The 16,590-nt window shown below is 40.7% G+C and overlaps 1 protein-coding gene across 4 annotated transcripts in view; it reads left to right on the top strand.

Moving 5' to 3' along the window:
* Corin (corin, serine peptidase) overlaps positions 1-16,590 on the top strand; it is a 277,674-nt gene that overhangs the window by 24,240 nt on the left and 236,844 nt on the right. For all 4 annotated transcript variants that reach the window (XM_029565706.1, XM_029565707.1, XM_029565705.1 and 1 more), the window contains exon 2: positions 8,506-8,650. In XM_029565706.1, the coding sequence (XP_029421566.1) occupies positions 8,506-8,650 (145 nt within the window). The remainder of the gene's footprint in view (positions 1-8,505; positions 8,651-16,590) is intronic.

Raw genomic sequence — 16,590 nt, 5'->3', positions numbered from 1 at the left:
ATTATTTGTACCTTCCAATATGTGCAGAAAGAGTTCTGATACTGTTTCTGTCTTCAAGGAAAACCTTTTATCACTGTCAAGACTGTGTTTTTCATAAAATGATAGCATTGACATCTTTGAGATTGAGGGCAAAGCCATCTCCAAGAAGGAGGAAGGATTTTGTTTATCCTCCTGGTCAAGATAAGGAGAGTCTCTTGTTTCTTTTCAAGATCATATTTGTAACTATTACAGAATGTGATTCTCCCACCTTGCTCTGAAGGAAACAGAGTTTAAAGATTATCCCGCTGCATCTAAAGAAATCTCATTTGAATAAAGATAACTTTCCTCTGGGGAACTGAATGGAGCAAACGCTCAACCACTTGAACCAGAGAGAAATCAGGATTCAACTTTGTGAACTGTAAGAAAAAAACCCTCCTTTTTGTCACATTTTTCCTTACTAATTTCATTTTATTTTTTGCATATTTGTGGCTGGGTCAAGGCATTTATTTTTCTGGTCCCTTATTTGCAGATTTAGGCATAGGGTTAGGAAGAGGGGATGACTTTATAAGGTCAACTCAACTTCCAGTGGTGGAGACAATATTGCACAAGTTGCCTTTGAAACATTCCAGTTTATTCTCTCATAATTCAGACTTGAGCTGAACCACCCTGAAAACAGGAACATGAATGTGACATGCTGTCTGGGTATCAGATAATTATTATCTAGTCTCCTGGACAAAATAAACATTGTGTTGGTATTTAGTCTTCAGATTAAATAACCATCCTGGGGTGTGTGAATATGAGACTTGGGAGATGACTATGTGGTGTTGTTGAGGTAATTTTCAAAGGGGTAAATGTGGACAGGGTTGGTTTGCAAAACCATGTGTTCTGGTGTGAACTGAGTAATTTCATTCTGAGAGAGGGCATGAATTATTTGAACTCTGTATGCTTCATTAAATGCCAGAAAATGGGATGAAACAACTTACTGAAAACCAGATGCTCATTCTTTCTGCCTCTTAGGACATTCAAAACAAACAGCACAACAAAAGACACTTGTGTTTAGAGTAATTCACTTATAGATGACTTTGGAAGCATTTTGTTTATTGGTGGAGAGGCAGTATTATAGAGAACTGACAGATGGTTGTTGTTTTGAGAAGTACCTAAGTTATTGATCTATTATTCAATAAATCTACTTTTATATAAGGAATACTTTCATGATTGATTGAGAACAAAGTCAGAAGCATCCAGCACTGGCGACTTTTCAGTTTCAATGCAGGGTTAACAGTTGTCTTGGTGCTTGGTGGACAGAGAGTGAAGAAGAATTGGAGAAATCCCATCTCTACTACTGAAAAAAACAAAAGCACATTTTGAGATGGTGTATATGTAGGAAAATGTTCCTACCCTCGTGTCCAGCAGCAAGTGGAGATTGGTGTCTGCTCTGCCCAGGCCTCTGAGGGCACTGACTGTGACAGTGTGATATCCCTACAGAGTTTCCAGGAGCTTCTGTGTCCTGTCTAGGCCACAGGAGTAGGAGTGACCTCATTGTCCTCGCAGGCTGTTCCCTGCTTTGCTGAACCAGCAGAGTATGGATGTATTTGCAGTTCATCATCTTCCTACCACAAGAACTAAGGGGCTAAGCTTTTCATAAACAAAAATTTGGATGAATTTTTCTTTTTAATTGTGTTTTATAGCATAACCCAATCTTTTTTGGTAGAGTCATTCTTTTCTGCCATAATTTCACATACAATCTCCTCTTCTCTTTATGGCTTAAGAACATTTTGATGGGGCTAGAGGGATGGATGAGTGGTTAAGAGCACTGGCTGCTCTTGAAGAGGACCTGGGTTTGGTTCCCAGCACCCGCATATCAGCTAACAACCATCTGTAGCTCTGGTTCTAAGGGATCCAATGCTCTCTTCTAACCTCTGTGGGCATTGCATGATATGAGTGCACTTACATGCAGGCAATACACTCATACACATAAAATAAAAATAATAAAATATTTAAATATTTTATTTAAGATATTCCCAGAAGCCAACCTGAAACATTTTGATATGTTAACTAGGCATTGACTAACAATGAATATTAAAAATGGTAAACTTTGAAGCAATAAAGAATTTTGACTAAATCCACCAGATAGCTAAAGGAATTAGATAACTTCTGGCTAGGGATGGCTGCACATCTAAAATTCACAGACTTTGTGGATGCACTGTTCTGTCCATCTAATTTCACAGTGTGTTTAGGAATATAGTAATTTGGGAATTAAATGAAATCTGTAGTATAGTGTCACATTTTGCAGGTAAAATTAATGTTCACACTAAAAATATCCTGTTGACAGTAATGGTTCATATGCCTAATGTTTGGTACTAATTTAGACAAATCCTATTTGATATAACATTATCAAAATATCTGTATATTTGATGCTGTACCATAAGGCATAGCATGGTGATGTCTCTTCATAGACAATGTGTGTGGGTAAATATGAACACTTTCAGGATATTATAGGCTAAGGATGACACATACTTAGCAACACCTTCGAATGATCAGGGAATAAGCTTTAGAATTAGGTTGATTTGTTAAATCTGAATTTCTTTCACTTTTACTTATGAAGACATTTCTTATGCTATCTTAGCAAACAGAGTAACAATTGCATTTTAAAAATGGACAATTGCAGTCAGGTTTTTCATGTCATTCTCAGGGCTTAACATTTTAAGCTAAAGAAACAAAGATTTCACGTTTCCAAGAATTCCGCCATTCTTTGGTAGTATTTAACAAATGTGATTCTTCTTTGTTGCTGTTGTTTCCCAGAGCTGAGGACCTAACCAAGGGCCTTGCACTTGCTAGGTAAGCACTCCACCACTGAGCTAAATCCCCAGTCCCTCACAAATATAATTCTTGATAATTTTCTTATGGTTTTTCAATTTCTCCAAAAGACAGAAAAAGTTCTATAATTAAAGATTCCAGATAATTAGATGTTATTAGAGAATTACATTAAAAGTTGTTTTACAGATAAACTTGAAATTGGAATGTGAAAAGAAATTGAGAAATTCTTTAAACAGGAAGTTTCTAAAATGTGTCTCTTGTCCAGGTACAGTGGTTTTCATCCTCCATTATTCTCTGTCTGGCCTTGGAGGAGGTCAGAGACATGGAGGCTCAGGAGACACTTTTTTTTTGTCCTCCAGGAGCAGACATACTGAGGATTAGTTGATTTCAAAACTATTATGTTGAGAGGTATAGGTGTGGACCCAGTCGTGTTTGGGACATCTAGAGTCAGAGCTATGTGACTGAGTAGGTGGGAGCTTAGTCTGCCCTCATGGGGACAGAGCCAGAGGGTGACAAGCATATTCTAGGTCAAAGCGAGAGATCTCATCATATACTAAGTTTTAGAAGGAAGTCAGGTGACTGATTATAGATTTAGACTGCCGTTATTGTATATTACCTTGACTGATCTTTAATCACAAAGAAGACCAAAGTATTCACTGTCATTGAGTATCACAATATCTACCAAGCAGAGCTGCTGTGAAGGCTGAGTACTTCTGCATGCAAGCACTTGTAGGGGTACCTGGCCTGCAAGAAGCACTATTGCAACCTTATTCCAGCAGCCATCAGGAAAGCTAATAAGACCTAAAGGGACAATACCTTCCCTGACCTAGTTTAATTTCTATTGCTGTGATAGAATACCCAGATAAAAGGCAACTTAGGGGAGAAAAGGTTCATTTTAGCTCACAATTTTACATTGCAGTCCATAATTATTGGGGAAGTCAAAGCTATTTGAATCAGGTAGTCACACCCACAGTCACCAACAGAGAGAGACACGAATGCATGTATGCCTATTGCTCAGCTTACTTCCTCTACTCACACAGTTCAGTACCCAAACCTAAGGAATGGTGCTGCCCACTTTTAGGTTGGATCTTCCCACATCAATTAAACATAATTAAGAGAATCCACCAAAGACATTTGCAGAAGCCAACCTGATCCAGACAATTTATCATTGAGACTTTTCCCAGGTAATCACAGACTGCATAAAGCTCAAAGTTAAAACTGACTATCACACTCCCCTTAATGACACTTTCTGCAGGTCACATTTGGCACTTTTAGTTTCATCTCACAATAAAGAACTTACCCGCACAATTTTGCACAGGCACACAGGCAGCTGTGAAATATAGTTCTTGTTCTCGATAGCGATTAAACTTTGGTCTAGTCAAAATGTAGGGTTCTCAGGCTAATGAAAAGGAACCAAGGAGGTAAAGGAAAAGAAAGAAGCTGAAAGAAGAATGGTAGAAACAGTTGTTAACAAGGGAGATATGGACAATAATGGGGTTATTTTAATGGGGGGGAGGGAGGGTTATACAAGGAACCTTGGGGATAAAGGGAAAGAAGGAGCTCAAGAGAGGAGAGACCATAGGAGAAGGGTATTATTAAGGGAGAAATGGGGAAAATGGGGAAATCATGGTCGAAGAGTTAGACAATGTGAGATACATAATGCCTACCTAGTTTAAAAAAAAAAAACAGAGGGGACCACAATGAAAGAGAAGAAAGAGACAGAGAGAAAAGAATATCATTAGGTCAAGATACTGAGATCCTAGGGTATTAATTTATGAGCAATTGAGTGTTAAAAATGAACAGACATACTTTGAGACCTATACTAATTTGGTCAGAGGGACATAAAGGACAGTTTTAACTCCTTGCCCTCCTAGGTCGACTAGTTTCAGGGGACTATGAGCATCTCCCAAAATGTCCTGTAATTGTGGTGGGTCACATGTCCTCTTGATCAAGGAGGCCGAGGAGACCCCACCAGATGGACTTGAACCAGTGTCCAGTCTACAAAGAGGAGGGTCAACACAGGAAACATTTCCTCCATGCTTCCAAATGAAGCCAGCCACGGTTGAGTAAGACCTTTGACTTATCTTCAAATAGATGGAACTGGTGAAAGAAAGGAGCCAGGGGCTCCTCCCAAGCCTATGTGACCCCTGAGGAACAGATCTTCAAACGGCTTTAAGAATAAAAATAGATTGATTTATCTGGGCCAACTGCATGGTATTAAACACCCAAAAGGAAAGTATAACCAAAGATTAAAGTGATCAGTATAATTCTTCAAGAGTTCATGTGTACAGCTAAAGGCTACATAACAAGAAACAATGCCAGACAGGAGATACCCTCCTTTGAGTTGTTGGCCAGGGTGGCCCAAAAGACTCCCAGACAGTAACCCAGCATAGAACTGGGAAACATAAGGCAGAGAAAGAGAAGTCAAAGGAAGAAAGTGCTTCATGGCTGAGTGGCTGAGTCTGGCTTCTCAGATGGCACTGAGATACTGTCACAGTTAGAATGCTACCTGGATCCAGAACCATGAGATGATTGGTGACCAAAAGAAAAACTGTCTTTGGGGAGTACAAAACTAGGTCCCAGATTGTATTGGCCATTATAGTGAGTAGGCAGTAAGTTAAGAAAGATAATTGATACCAACAACTCAGAGAATTTTGGATTGGAGGAGAGAAATACAGTCGTAGTTGGAGTGGGAAATATATATAGGCTTGAAGATGGATAAAAATAACCAGGGACTGGGCTGGGCATGGTGATGCACACCTTTAATCCCAGCACTCTGGAGGCAGAGGTAGGAGAGTCTGCTCTACATAGTTTCAGGCCAGGTGGGGCTATAGGGAAACACTGTGTCAAAAAAGTCTAAAAAATAAAACAACACAAAAAATAATCACAGACTTAAGCTTTTCTTCCTCTATTTGTGTGTGTGTGTATGTGTGTGTGTGTGTGTGTGTGTGTGTGTGTGTGTGTGTGTGTGGTGTATGTTTTTGCATGTGTGGGGGTGTCCTTTCTACTGCATCTGGATTTCTGGCATGTGTCACACACTGCTGAAACAAAGCTTAAGAGCACTCCTAGAAGTTTATCTCCTGCAGCGTCGTTATTCTCCTGTGAGGTCTGAGTTACACAGTGTTTAGAGAAGCCTCATAGACCCTGGCTGATCCATAGTTTACAACAACAGTCTCCGACACCCAGGAAGAAAGTTATGCAGCAAAGCAGAAAAGCACTGAGTTTCTTTAAGCATTTCTTCTTTCCCTGCCTTAAACAAAGCAATCAATTTCCTACTGTCTGCTGAAAATATTTGTACTAATCTTGAGTTTAGTTTCAGGTACTTCTGATACAGTTTGTATGTCATGAGCTTCTAGCACTGCCCCCATCCCCAACTCTTTCTTTGTGGAGGGGCGCATCCTGCTACATCACTGTGAGCAGCAAGGTGCCACTGTGGACTTGGTCAACTGAGTCAATGATCCCTGTAATGCCCCTGTGACTACATTAATAAGGAAACATGACCACGGGATGGGCTAAGGAAGTTTACGATCCTCTTCCTCTTTGGATGTAGTTTTCAATCCCTTTTTCCTCTAACATAACCTTTCAGGGGTACTTTTCTTGGGATTATACTTGTTCAAGTGCTGCTTTCCTTATGACCTTCCCCTGAGAAATTGTATACCTTTCCTGTGACTTCCTGTGGCTCTTTAGCGCCTCAACTCATGGCTCTTATCTTTTGCTGTAAGGTGAGCTTTGGAGAGATCATTGGTTTGAAATCATTGTTATATGTGAATATTATAATTAGCAGGCATTCAATAACTGAAAACAGTGATTCTGTCACTACCTCCATTGGCCTGCAGACTTGTACAGATAAATGTCATCACAAGCCTGAAAGGGTACCACCTGTCCAAGAATGGAACTATGACTCACGTGTTGTTTCAGACCTTCTATTTTATTATGTCACTGCTCTAACTTCTTGAGAATCAATCAATTGCCAACTGATGGAATGGTCTTACACTGGCTGGTAGCTTAAACCAGGCACAGAGGGTTGGGTCAGTAGACACATGAGTCTAGCAAATGAAGCCCCTTTCCAGTTAACATCACATGTTCTTTCAAGCAGTGTTTTTCATGGAGAATTCTTAAGATTGCTGTAGATGTCATTGCACTGTGGTGAGCAGTGCTTGCTGTGCGCGTTAATGAATGAGAATTGATTCTGACAGTGGGGAACGAAGCAGAAATGGAGCAGTATCAATGTGTCTAGCAGCTCAGGAGAAAAGATCAAATTTGCCTTTTTAATTCCTTTGTATGTCATGGAAATGAGCAGGGACTTTGTAATTTGGGGTTTGGGTTGTTGAAAAGAGATGCTGCTCACGACCAGGAATTGGAAATCTGCAACAAAACTTGAAAGGAAGTTCAGGACTCAAGAAAGGTTCAGTTGCACAGAGGTTAAAGGCCAAGCTCTGAAATTGTCAGAAGAGCAGATGTAGAGTCAAAGGTCCAAAAATCATGAGCTGCGCTTGCATCAGGGATGGGAGAGCTGCTTGTAATGACTGCAAGCACTTTCAGTAACATCAGCTTCTGTTGAAAAAGTGCCTGCCTTCAGCAAGCCATTTGTAATAAACAAATTCCCAGACAGGAGCTTGAACTTAGAACAATTTAAAGCATTTGCTGACAAGAACTTTGTCTGATCTGTCACTGCGGTATCTTCTCACATGGACGGGTTACAGAGGACTTGTGAGCAGCAGAGGGTGTCCTTGGAGTTGCTCAGGTTTAACTGGCACACAGGCTCTCTCACTGTTAGACTTCTTACCAAATGCATGGTCAGTACTAGTTAATCTTGCTGAATTATTAGTATCTGAAAACTTTTTTTTTTTTTGGTCTTTTTGAGACAGGGTCTCCCTGTAGCCCCAGCTGTCCTGGAACTCACTATGTAGACCAGGCTGGCCTTGAACTCACAGAGATCTGCCTGCCTCTCATTTTATCAGATTCAGACTTGGGTTGAAACAGAGACAAATAAGAATGAGGTCTGGTTAATGCCCCATCCACACCTACTCACCCAAATATTATCACTGTATCAGACAGCCCTGTCTCTGCTTACATCAGCATCAGGGGGAATTCTTGCCATGGTAATTCATGCTTTGGAATGCTTCCAAACTGATAAATGCATTAAAAAATCAAGCTGGAAGGAACAGCACTAAAAGTTTATATACTGAGAAATGTTTCAGAAGTAGATAACAGAAGAGTAAGAAGAAAAGGTGTTTTCAGCTGGTAGAGTGCTTGCCTAGTATACACAAAGCCCTGGGTTTGAGCCCCAGGATTGTATAAACTGAGTGTGTCAATGTACACCTGTAATCCTAGCATTCAGGAGGTAGAGGCAAGAGGATCAAAAATTTAAGGTCATCTTTGGTTATATAGTGAGTCTGAGGGCAGCCAGGGTTACATGAGACCCTATCTGGAAGAAGAAGAAGGAGAAGAGGAAGAAGAAGAAGAAGAGGAGGAGGAGGAGGAGGAGGAGGAGGAGGAGGAGGATTTTTTATATGTGTATGCAGTTTTTTGCTTAATTTGTTATTGTGATTTGGTGACTAACCTTATTTCATGCCCTCAAATACACACAGTGAAATCCCTTAAGAACGCTGCTACCCTGAATGGATAGCTGTAATCTAAAATTTCATACCAGCCATCGAGTGGCCGTGTCATATTAAAAGAATGTTTCATTTCTGCCTCTTCCATTAGGTCTTGAGGGCTGAAGGCAGTACTGTGGGTGAAGGCTGCTCTCAGAAGCTGGTGACTACTGACCTGCTGCGCTTCCTCTTGCTGGTCCTCATCCCGTGCATCTGTGCCCTCATTGTGCTGCTGGTGATCCTGTTCTCCTTTGTTGGTGGGTGATGCCATTTTTCAAGAAAAAGGAAGTAAAAATTAAAATCGATGTGGTGTATAATGGTGATTTATTCCTTGCACTAACCTAATCTAAAGTGTCAAATCAGTGGAGACATTATTTGTGGCTTCCCTTGGAAAAATCTGCTGTTTTAGCCACTATAACCACTTGACTGCTATTATTATTAATACCAATTAATGGACTATAATTAAAGTAATGACTAAATGTGAGCACTTTGAGAGTCTCTGAAAACCCAAGGACAGTGAAATCAGTCCTTTATTTGTGGGTGCTCACAGTTGCGAGGAAAAGATATTTATCACTTGGGACATACGTGCTGAGAGGAATATACAAGGTGCTTTGACACAGTACAGATGGCTCCACGGGGGAGCTATTTAACATTTGAACTCTTGGAGTGCTGTGAATAGAAACCCAGGTTGAGGGCAGAAGCAAGTGCAAGAGTCAAAAACTCCATGAAACATGGAAGTGGGCTTAAGAACTGGGTGAAAATTTGGCAACAGTGCCAAGTGCAGCTGGATGGATACAGTCCACTTGCCACTGGACCCTGCATGTCATACGAAGGGCTTCAGTAGCTAGGTCTTTGGTTTTTAAACTGGGTTCCACAGAACCATGGCTTGGAGGAGGAAGTTCCTTGTCTGTCTGTCTTTCATTTAGAAAAAAGAAACCTTCAAGATACGCTCTAAAATACACACCAAATTTTAATGGGCAGACATCAACAATCAAATTATATGAGTTAGCTATTTATTCATTTGTTTGCATTTTTATATCTCAATTTAAATGAACAATTGCCTTTTGGAAGGTGGAATGCTGGAAAAAACAATTGCCATTAGTAGCCACTAATTGGGATTCTTCAAAATAAAATAGGAAACAAATAGGATATTGATGATATAATTCAATTTTAATGATTTAAAAATGTTAATTTTCATCAAGGTACTCTATTACTTTCTCACTGATTGGCTTATGAAATTCATACATTTAAAACTTATAAGGTAAGTTAATTATAGTAAGATAAAAGTCTTATTTATTTGTGGATATTAGATATTTTATGATATGTATTTGAAAGCAACACTGTAATCTCTTGGTATCTATGGGTTATTGTTTCCAAGATTTCCTTAAAATACTAAAATCCACAGTTACCTAAGTGCCTATATGAAATTACTAATTTGTATACAAGTTATGTACATCTTCTTATGTACTTAAAGTCACCTCTAGGTTACTTATAATGCCTAACACAATGCTGTGCTAAGTGCGTAGTTGTTCTATTGTTCTGTTTAGGGAATAATGATAAGAAAATAAAGCCTGTATCTTTTCAGGGAAGATACAGTTTCTTTTTGCTCCAAATACTAGCTATCAATGGTTTGTGACTCTGTGGATGTGGAGGGAGGATTGTGCTTATTTGCCATGAAAATGTTTGACAATCACTGTGATTGGTCATGGGTTACAGTTCGAGGAAGGATCTGGTTATATTTGTACTTACAAAAGACAGCAGAACTAGATACTAGATTTGGTAGAAAGAACCAAAAGAAGGGAAAACCATTTCATCATAAGAGTTTACATACGGTCACATGAAGTGTCTAAAATAGTAAAATAGACAGAACAGTCATTAGTAGGTAGATTGGACGAAGCGATAGAGAAAGAATGGTGGCAACTAAAGGATTGCTAGTTTTTATATGGGATGATAGAAATGTATTCACACTAACTGTAGTAAGAGTTGCACTTATCTTCAAATATGCTAGAAACCATTGAGCTGTACAATTTAAATGACCAAATATTACAAAACCTCATTAAATTCTGCTTAATTTTAAAAAATGTTGTTTGCTTGAGTTTTACAACTCCATGCTTTTCTAAACTCTTGCTACGGTTAATTGGCCCACAAGGATTGCCGAGGGATCCTAGGACACCAGTTGTACTGTCTGACTCAAGGTTTCCCCATTTTGACATGGCTTACGCTAAGATGGCAAAGATACTTCTGAAGAGAAGAGTTGAAGTTTCTGGATAATGTGTTTAAGCAGCAGTTTCTGGAGGAGCACCATGCTGCTCCTCATACGGCCCTTTGAGTGGAACTGCCAAGGCAGAGGTTAGCTTTATCTCCAAGCTTGGCAGAAACACTGATGATCCCTATGGACCTAACAATGTGGACTCTAAAAGAAGGATTGGAGGTTTTTGAAAGAAGTTGAAAGGGAAATTGGAATAAAAAAGTTTGCTACACTTAGGGCTTTATTTTTTTGGTGGTAATGCAATACTGACAAGCCATATGACACAAAAAAGGGGCATAAAACCTGGCACTAGAGGATCTGGGGTTTGGGTTTTAATCTTTTGTTTCCTGACTGTGTGATACTTGGAATCTGTGAGATGGGAAAGAATTCATTTCACAAATTGTTGCAAAAATTGAATGAATTATTTGTGAAAATGCTTTTAGAAATGATAAAGGTCATTATGAAGTTAAAGAATAACTATTTTCAGATAATTATTTTAATAGTCATTGTACTAAAATAGCAGTTGACTAAATTGTGTCTTTCTCATTTTCATTCCAAGAACTAAAACTATTGTTTTAGACTCCTGCCATGCTAACTCCCGAATCCCAACCCAGTCTTATAGCCAGAACATTCTATTTGCCCAAGAAGAACTCAGGAAGAAGAATTCTGGGTTTGCAATACAATGGCCAGGTTTATGTGACATTCATGTTTAGGCTCGAGACTTATTTTTGGGAGATTAATTCCTTTCTTATAAGAACTATAGCTGTAGCAGTTTGTGTTGCAATTGCCTGCCATAAGAGTAAGTTTATGTTATAGAGTGCTTTATCAGAGATTGAACTGATACCTGCTGTGTCTCTGTTTTTAGAACACATAAAAGTTGCTTATAATAGAATATTGTCCATTACAATACAATAGTATATAAAATTAGCATATATAGTAAAAGCATATGCATATATCTTTATATAATATTCAGTAAAAAGAAAATGATTTATATGCTCTGAGGAGAAACCAGAATATCTTGTAATATACAGGATAAATTATTTCAAAATTAAGAGTAATATTTAAAAGAGATATAGTTGTGTCTATAGCTGATGTTATTCATTTCCTTTACACCTACTTACTGCCTGTTTTGTACCACAGGCGACTCCAGGCATTGAGCACAGCTTTCAGTAGAGTTTGCCTTCAGGATTCCACAGCTTAGTGAGAGAGGAAGGCATTTACAAAATGATCACACTGCCATGTAGGAACAGACAAAACATCAAGAGAGTTCATGGGAAGGGACTGAACCTGCTCTGAGGTGAGGGCCCCTTCCCAGAGAGAAGGCACTATAAACATGAAATTCACAGTGAGAGAATGACAGGGGTGACATGGTCTGGGTGGGGCACTTTATGTGTGTAGATACTAATTATCCATTTCATTGCGATATAATTGACATGCAGAAATCTTGAATATATTTAAAGTAGAAGAGCTTTGATGTATTTTCAGGTAGACGCCCATGAAGCCTCCACCACTGTCATTGCACACTCAGCACAGCGTTATCATTGTCTCACACACACACTCAGCACATCGCTGTCATTGCACACACTCAGTGTACCACTGTCATTGCACAGTCAGCACACCGCTATCATTGCACACACTCAGCACACCGCCGTCACTGCACACGTTCAGCACACTGCCGTCATCGCACACACTGAGCACACTGCCGTCATTGCACACACTCAGTGTTCCACTGTCATTGCACAGTCAGCTCTCCGCTATCATTGCACACACTCAGTGTTCCACTGTCATTGCACAGTCAGCTCTCCGCTATCATTGCACACACTCAGTGTTCCACTGTCATTGCACAGTCAGCTCTCCGCTATCATTGCACACACTCAGTGTTCCACTGTCATTGCACAGTCAGCTCTCCGCTATCATTGCACACACTCAGTGTTCCACTGTCATTGCACAGTCAGCTCTCCGCTATCATTGCACACACTCAGTGTTCCACTGTCATTGCACAGTCAGCTCTCCGCTATCATTGCACACACTCAGTGTTCCACTGTCATTGCACAGTCAGCTCTCCGCTATCATTGCACACACTCAGTGTTCCACTGTCATTGCACAGTCAGCTCTCCGCTATCATTGCACACACTCAGTGTTCCACTGTCATTGCACAGTCAGCTCTCCGCTATCATTGCACACACTCAGTGTTCCACTGTCATTGCACAGTCAGCTCTCCGCTATCATTGCACACACTCAGTGTTCCACTGTCATTGCACAGTCAGCTCTCCGCTATCATTGCACACACTCAGTGTTCCACTGTCATTGCACAGTCAGCTCTCCGCTATCATTGCACACACTCAGTGTTCCACTGTCATTGCACAGTCAGCTCTCCGCTATCATTGCACACACTCAGTGTTCCACTGTCATTGCACAGTCAGCTCTCCGCTATCATTGCACACACTCAGTGTTCCACTGTCATTGCACAGTCAGCTCTCCGCTATCATTGCACACACTCAGTGTTCCACTGTCATTGCACAGTCAGCTCTCCGCTATCATTGCACACACTCAGTGTTCCACTGTCATTGCACAGTCAGCTCTCCGCTATCATTGCACACACTCAGTGTTCCACTGTCATTGCACAGTCAGCTCTCCGCTATCATTGCACACACTCAGTGTTCCACTGTCATTGCACAGTCAGCTCTCCGCTATCATTGCACACACTCAGTGTTCCACTGTCATTGCACAGTCAGCTCTCCGCTATCATTGCACACACTCAGTGTTCCACTGTCATTGCACAGTCAGCTCTCCGCTATCATTGCACACACTCAGTGTTCCACTGTCATTGCACAGTCAGCTCTCCGCTATCATTGCACACACTCAGTGTTCCACTGTCATTGCACAGTCAGCTCTCCGCTATCATTGCACACACTCAGTGTTCCACTGTCATTGCACAGTCAGCTCTCCGCTATCATTGCACACACTCAGTGTTCCACTGTCATTGCACAGTCAGCTCTCCGCTATCATTGCACACACTCAGTGTTCCACTGTCATTGCACAGTCAGCTCTCCGCTATCATTGCACACACTCAGTGTTCCACTGTCATTGCACAGTCAGCTCTCCGCTATCATTGCACACACTCAGTGTTCCACTGTCATTGCACAGTCAGCTCTCCGCTATCATTGCACACACTCAGTGTTCCACTGTCATTGCACAGTCAGCTCTCCGCTATCATTGCACACACTCAGTGTTCCACTGTCATTGCACAGTCAGCTCTCCGCTATCATTGCACACACTCAGTGTTCCACTGTCATTGCACAGTCAGCTCTCCGCTATCATTGCACACACTCAGTGTTCCACTGTCATTGCACAGTCAGCTCTCCGCTATCATTGCACACACTCAGTGTTCCACTGTCATTGCACAGTCAGCTCTCCGCTATCATTGCACACACTCAGTGTTCCACTGTCATTGCACAGTCAGCTCTCCGCTATCATTGCACACCCTCAGCACACCGCCGTCATTGCACACGTTCAGCACACTGCCGTCATTACACACACTCAGCACACTGCCGTCATTACACACAGTCAGCACACTGCCATCATGGCACACAGTCAGTACACCACTGTCATTACACACACTCAGCACACTGCCGTCATCGCACATGCTCAGCACTTCAAATTTCCTCCCATTGGCCTTATTTATTAATTCATTTTGCTATGATCATTTCTTCATGATAAGGGTGTTACTGCAGACATTATATGATTCAGTAGATCTCTTGATTTTATTAATCTTGCATAGCTGGAGCTTTGTACACTTGGTAATACCACACTTCTCTGTTCCTCCTGGCAGAACTCTGTTCTAATCTCTGCTTCTATGAACCTGACTGTACTCACATATGTGGAATCATGTAGCATTGGGTCTACTGTGGCCTAGCTCATTTAATTTAATTTAATTTCCAGGTTCAGAAGTATTGTAACAAATTTTTGTTAAAAAAATCAGATTAATTATTATTTGTGAAAATGTTTTTAAAAATGATAAGGTTCATTATGAAGTTGAAGAATTTTTATTTTCTTATTAATAATTACTTTGAGATAAATATTTTAATAGTCTTATTATGGTAAAATAGCAGTTGGCTAAAATGTGTCTTCTTTTTTGAGACTAGGTACTATCCCATTATATGCACTTTCCACATTTTCCTTATCCATCTGCACAGTGTGGTCATTAAATTCTTCTGGGTCTTGGATATTCTGAATAAAGCTGCAACAAACATGGGAATATAGAAATGAGAATCTGATTTCAATTTCTTTATGTATTTACCCAGAATTTTTGGATGAGATTGTATTCTTGGTAATTTTAAAAATTTTTATGTGTATGAGTGTGTTATGTGCATGTATATGAGTGCACCTGTGTCATGCAGTACCACGGAGGTCAGAAGAGGGCTTCAGATTCCCCTGGAACTGAAGTTAATGATGGCTCATAGCCACCATGTAGGTGCTGGGAATCAAATCTGGGTCCTCTGCAAGAGCAGTTAAAGCTCTTAACCACTGAGCCATCTCTCCAGCCCCTTATTGTTAATTTTCAAAAAAATCTCTATCATGTTTTTTATAATGATCACACTGATTTACTTTCCCACAAACAATATGCACAGTTCATTTTCCTCTACGACATTACCAACACCTGCAATCTTGTTTTTAGTCCATTTCTACTGCTAGGAATTGAACTTAAAACTGTGTGTGCTGGGTGAGCACTCTATCACTGAGATACCCCCAGTCTCCCTTTTTTCTTGTTAATAGTTGTTGAATGACTTTTCCTGGGGAGACATAAATAAATATTTGTTTACTCCAGGTAGGACACTTGTGAGAGACCAAATAAACAATTCCACCCAAGTCTAGCTTGATGCATCAATGCATTTATTGGAGTCACTTACAGAAGCATGGATGGGTGACTCAGGTACTTGCATCACCAGAAAGCCCACCCCAACATGGGTGACAACTCCTGAAAACTGAGTCACTGGAGTTTTGTGCACAGCTTGTAGGTAGCCACCCTGAAGGGTCTCTGCTCCTCCAGCAATTGTTTACTGCTTATAAAGCCTTGGGGAAGGGCCCTGTGAGCCTTAGAAGTTTCTTATAGGTTTTGTGAGCCTCTGCCATGCCTCCCTGAGGGAGCATTTCAATCCAGATGAACTAGCTTGGCAACAATCCATGCCCTCCCCTGTTCCCCTGACTCTTACATTCTTTCCACCCCTCTGCTGTGATGTTCCTTGAACTTTGGTGATATATATGCTTGGTTATTTCCATTTATCTATGGCTGAGTGTTGAGATGCTCCGCTACAACAGTAATCACTTTTTTCTCAGCAATTTTGCCAGTTATGGGTCCTGACCAGTAACCACTTCCACGGCAAGAAAGAATTTCCTTCCAAATTCTGACAACAATAGTAATCTCTAGATATTAAACATGAGTGCTAGAAATCAACTTGATGCATAAATTTCATCTCTTTAAGAAGACAATAGCAATAACCAACCTATTGGGGCCTATAATTTCCACAGCCATAAGTTTTTCCCTGGCTTATAGTACTGGGCCTAAAATTGGAAATTAGTTGGTTGCAGCCATGAATCATGCCACTTTTACACCCGTGGACACCTCTTGCCTGGCATGGTGGTAGTACAGCACATAGGACCCATAACTGGGCAGGACTTCTGGAGACAATTCTCCAGTAGCCTGAATAGCATTTTCTGACACTGCAAATGCCAGCCAGCAGGGAGGGGGTGTCCATCTCAGTCCTGCTTGATTTCTCCATGTCCTGAAACCAAAGTGTGTGATATCTTCAATGATCAGGCCTTACGATCGATGTAGTTTTAGCATGTAGTGAACAGCAATGGCAGTAGCCTAGGTTACATGGAGTGGGAGTAGAGAGGCTAAGGGGCTTCCCTGACTAACAACTCACAGGAGGTAGCCACCCTGGAACC

This window comes from Nannospalax galili, unplaced genomic scaffold (assembly GCF_000622305.1).
Source record: "Nannospalax galili isolate Female #2095 unplaced genomic scaffold, S.galili_v1.0 scaffold318, whole genome shotgun sequence".
NCBI classification, from domain to species: Eukaryota; Metazoa; Chordata; class Mammalia; order Rodentia; family Spalacidae; genus Nannospalax; species Nannospalax galili.
The sequence above is the reverse complement of the archived record's forward strand: the minus strand, read 5'-3'. Positions and strand labels throughout refer to the sequence as shown.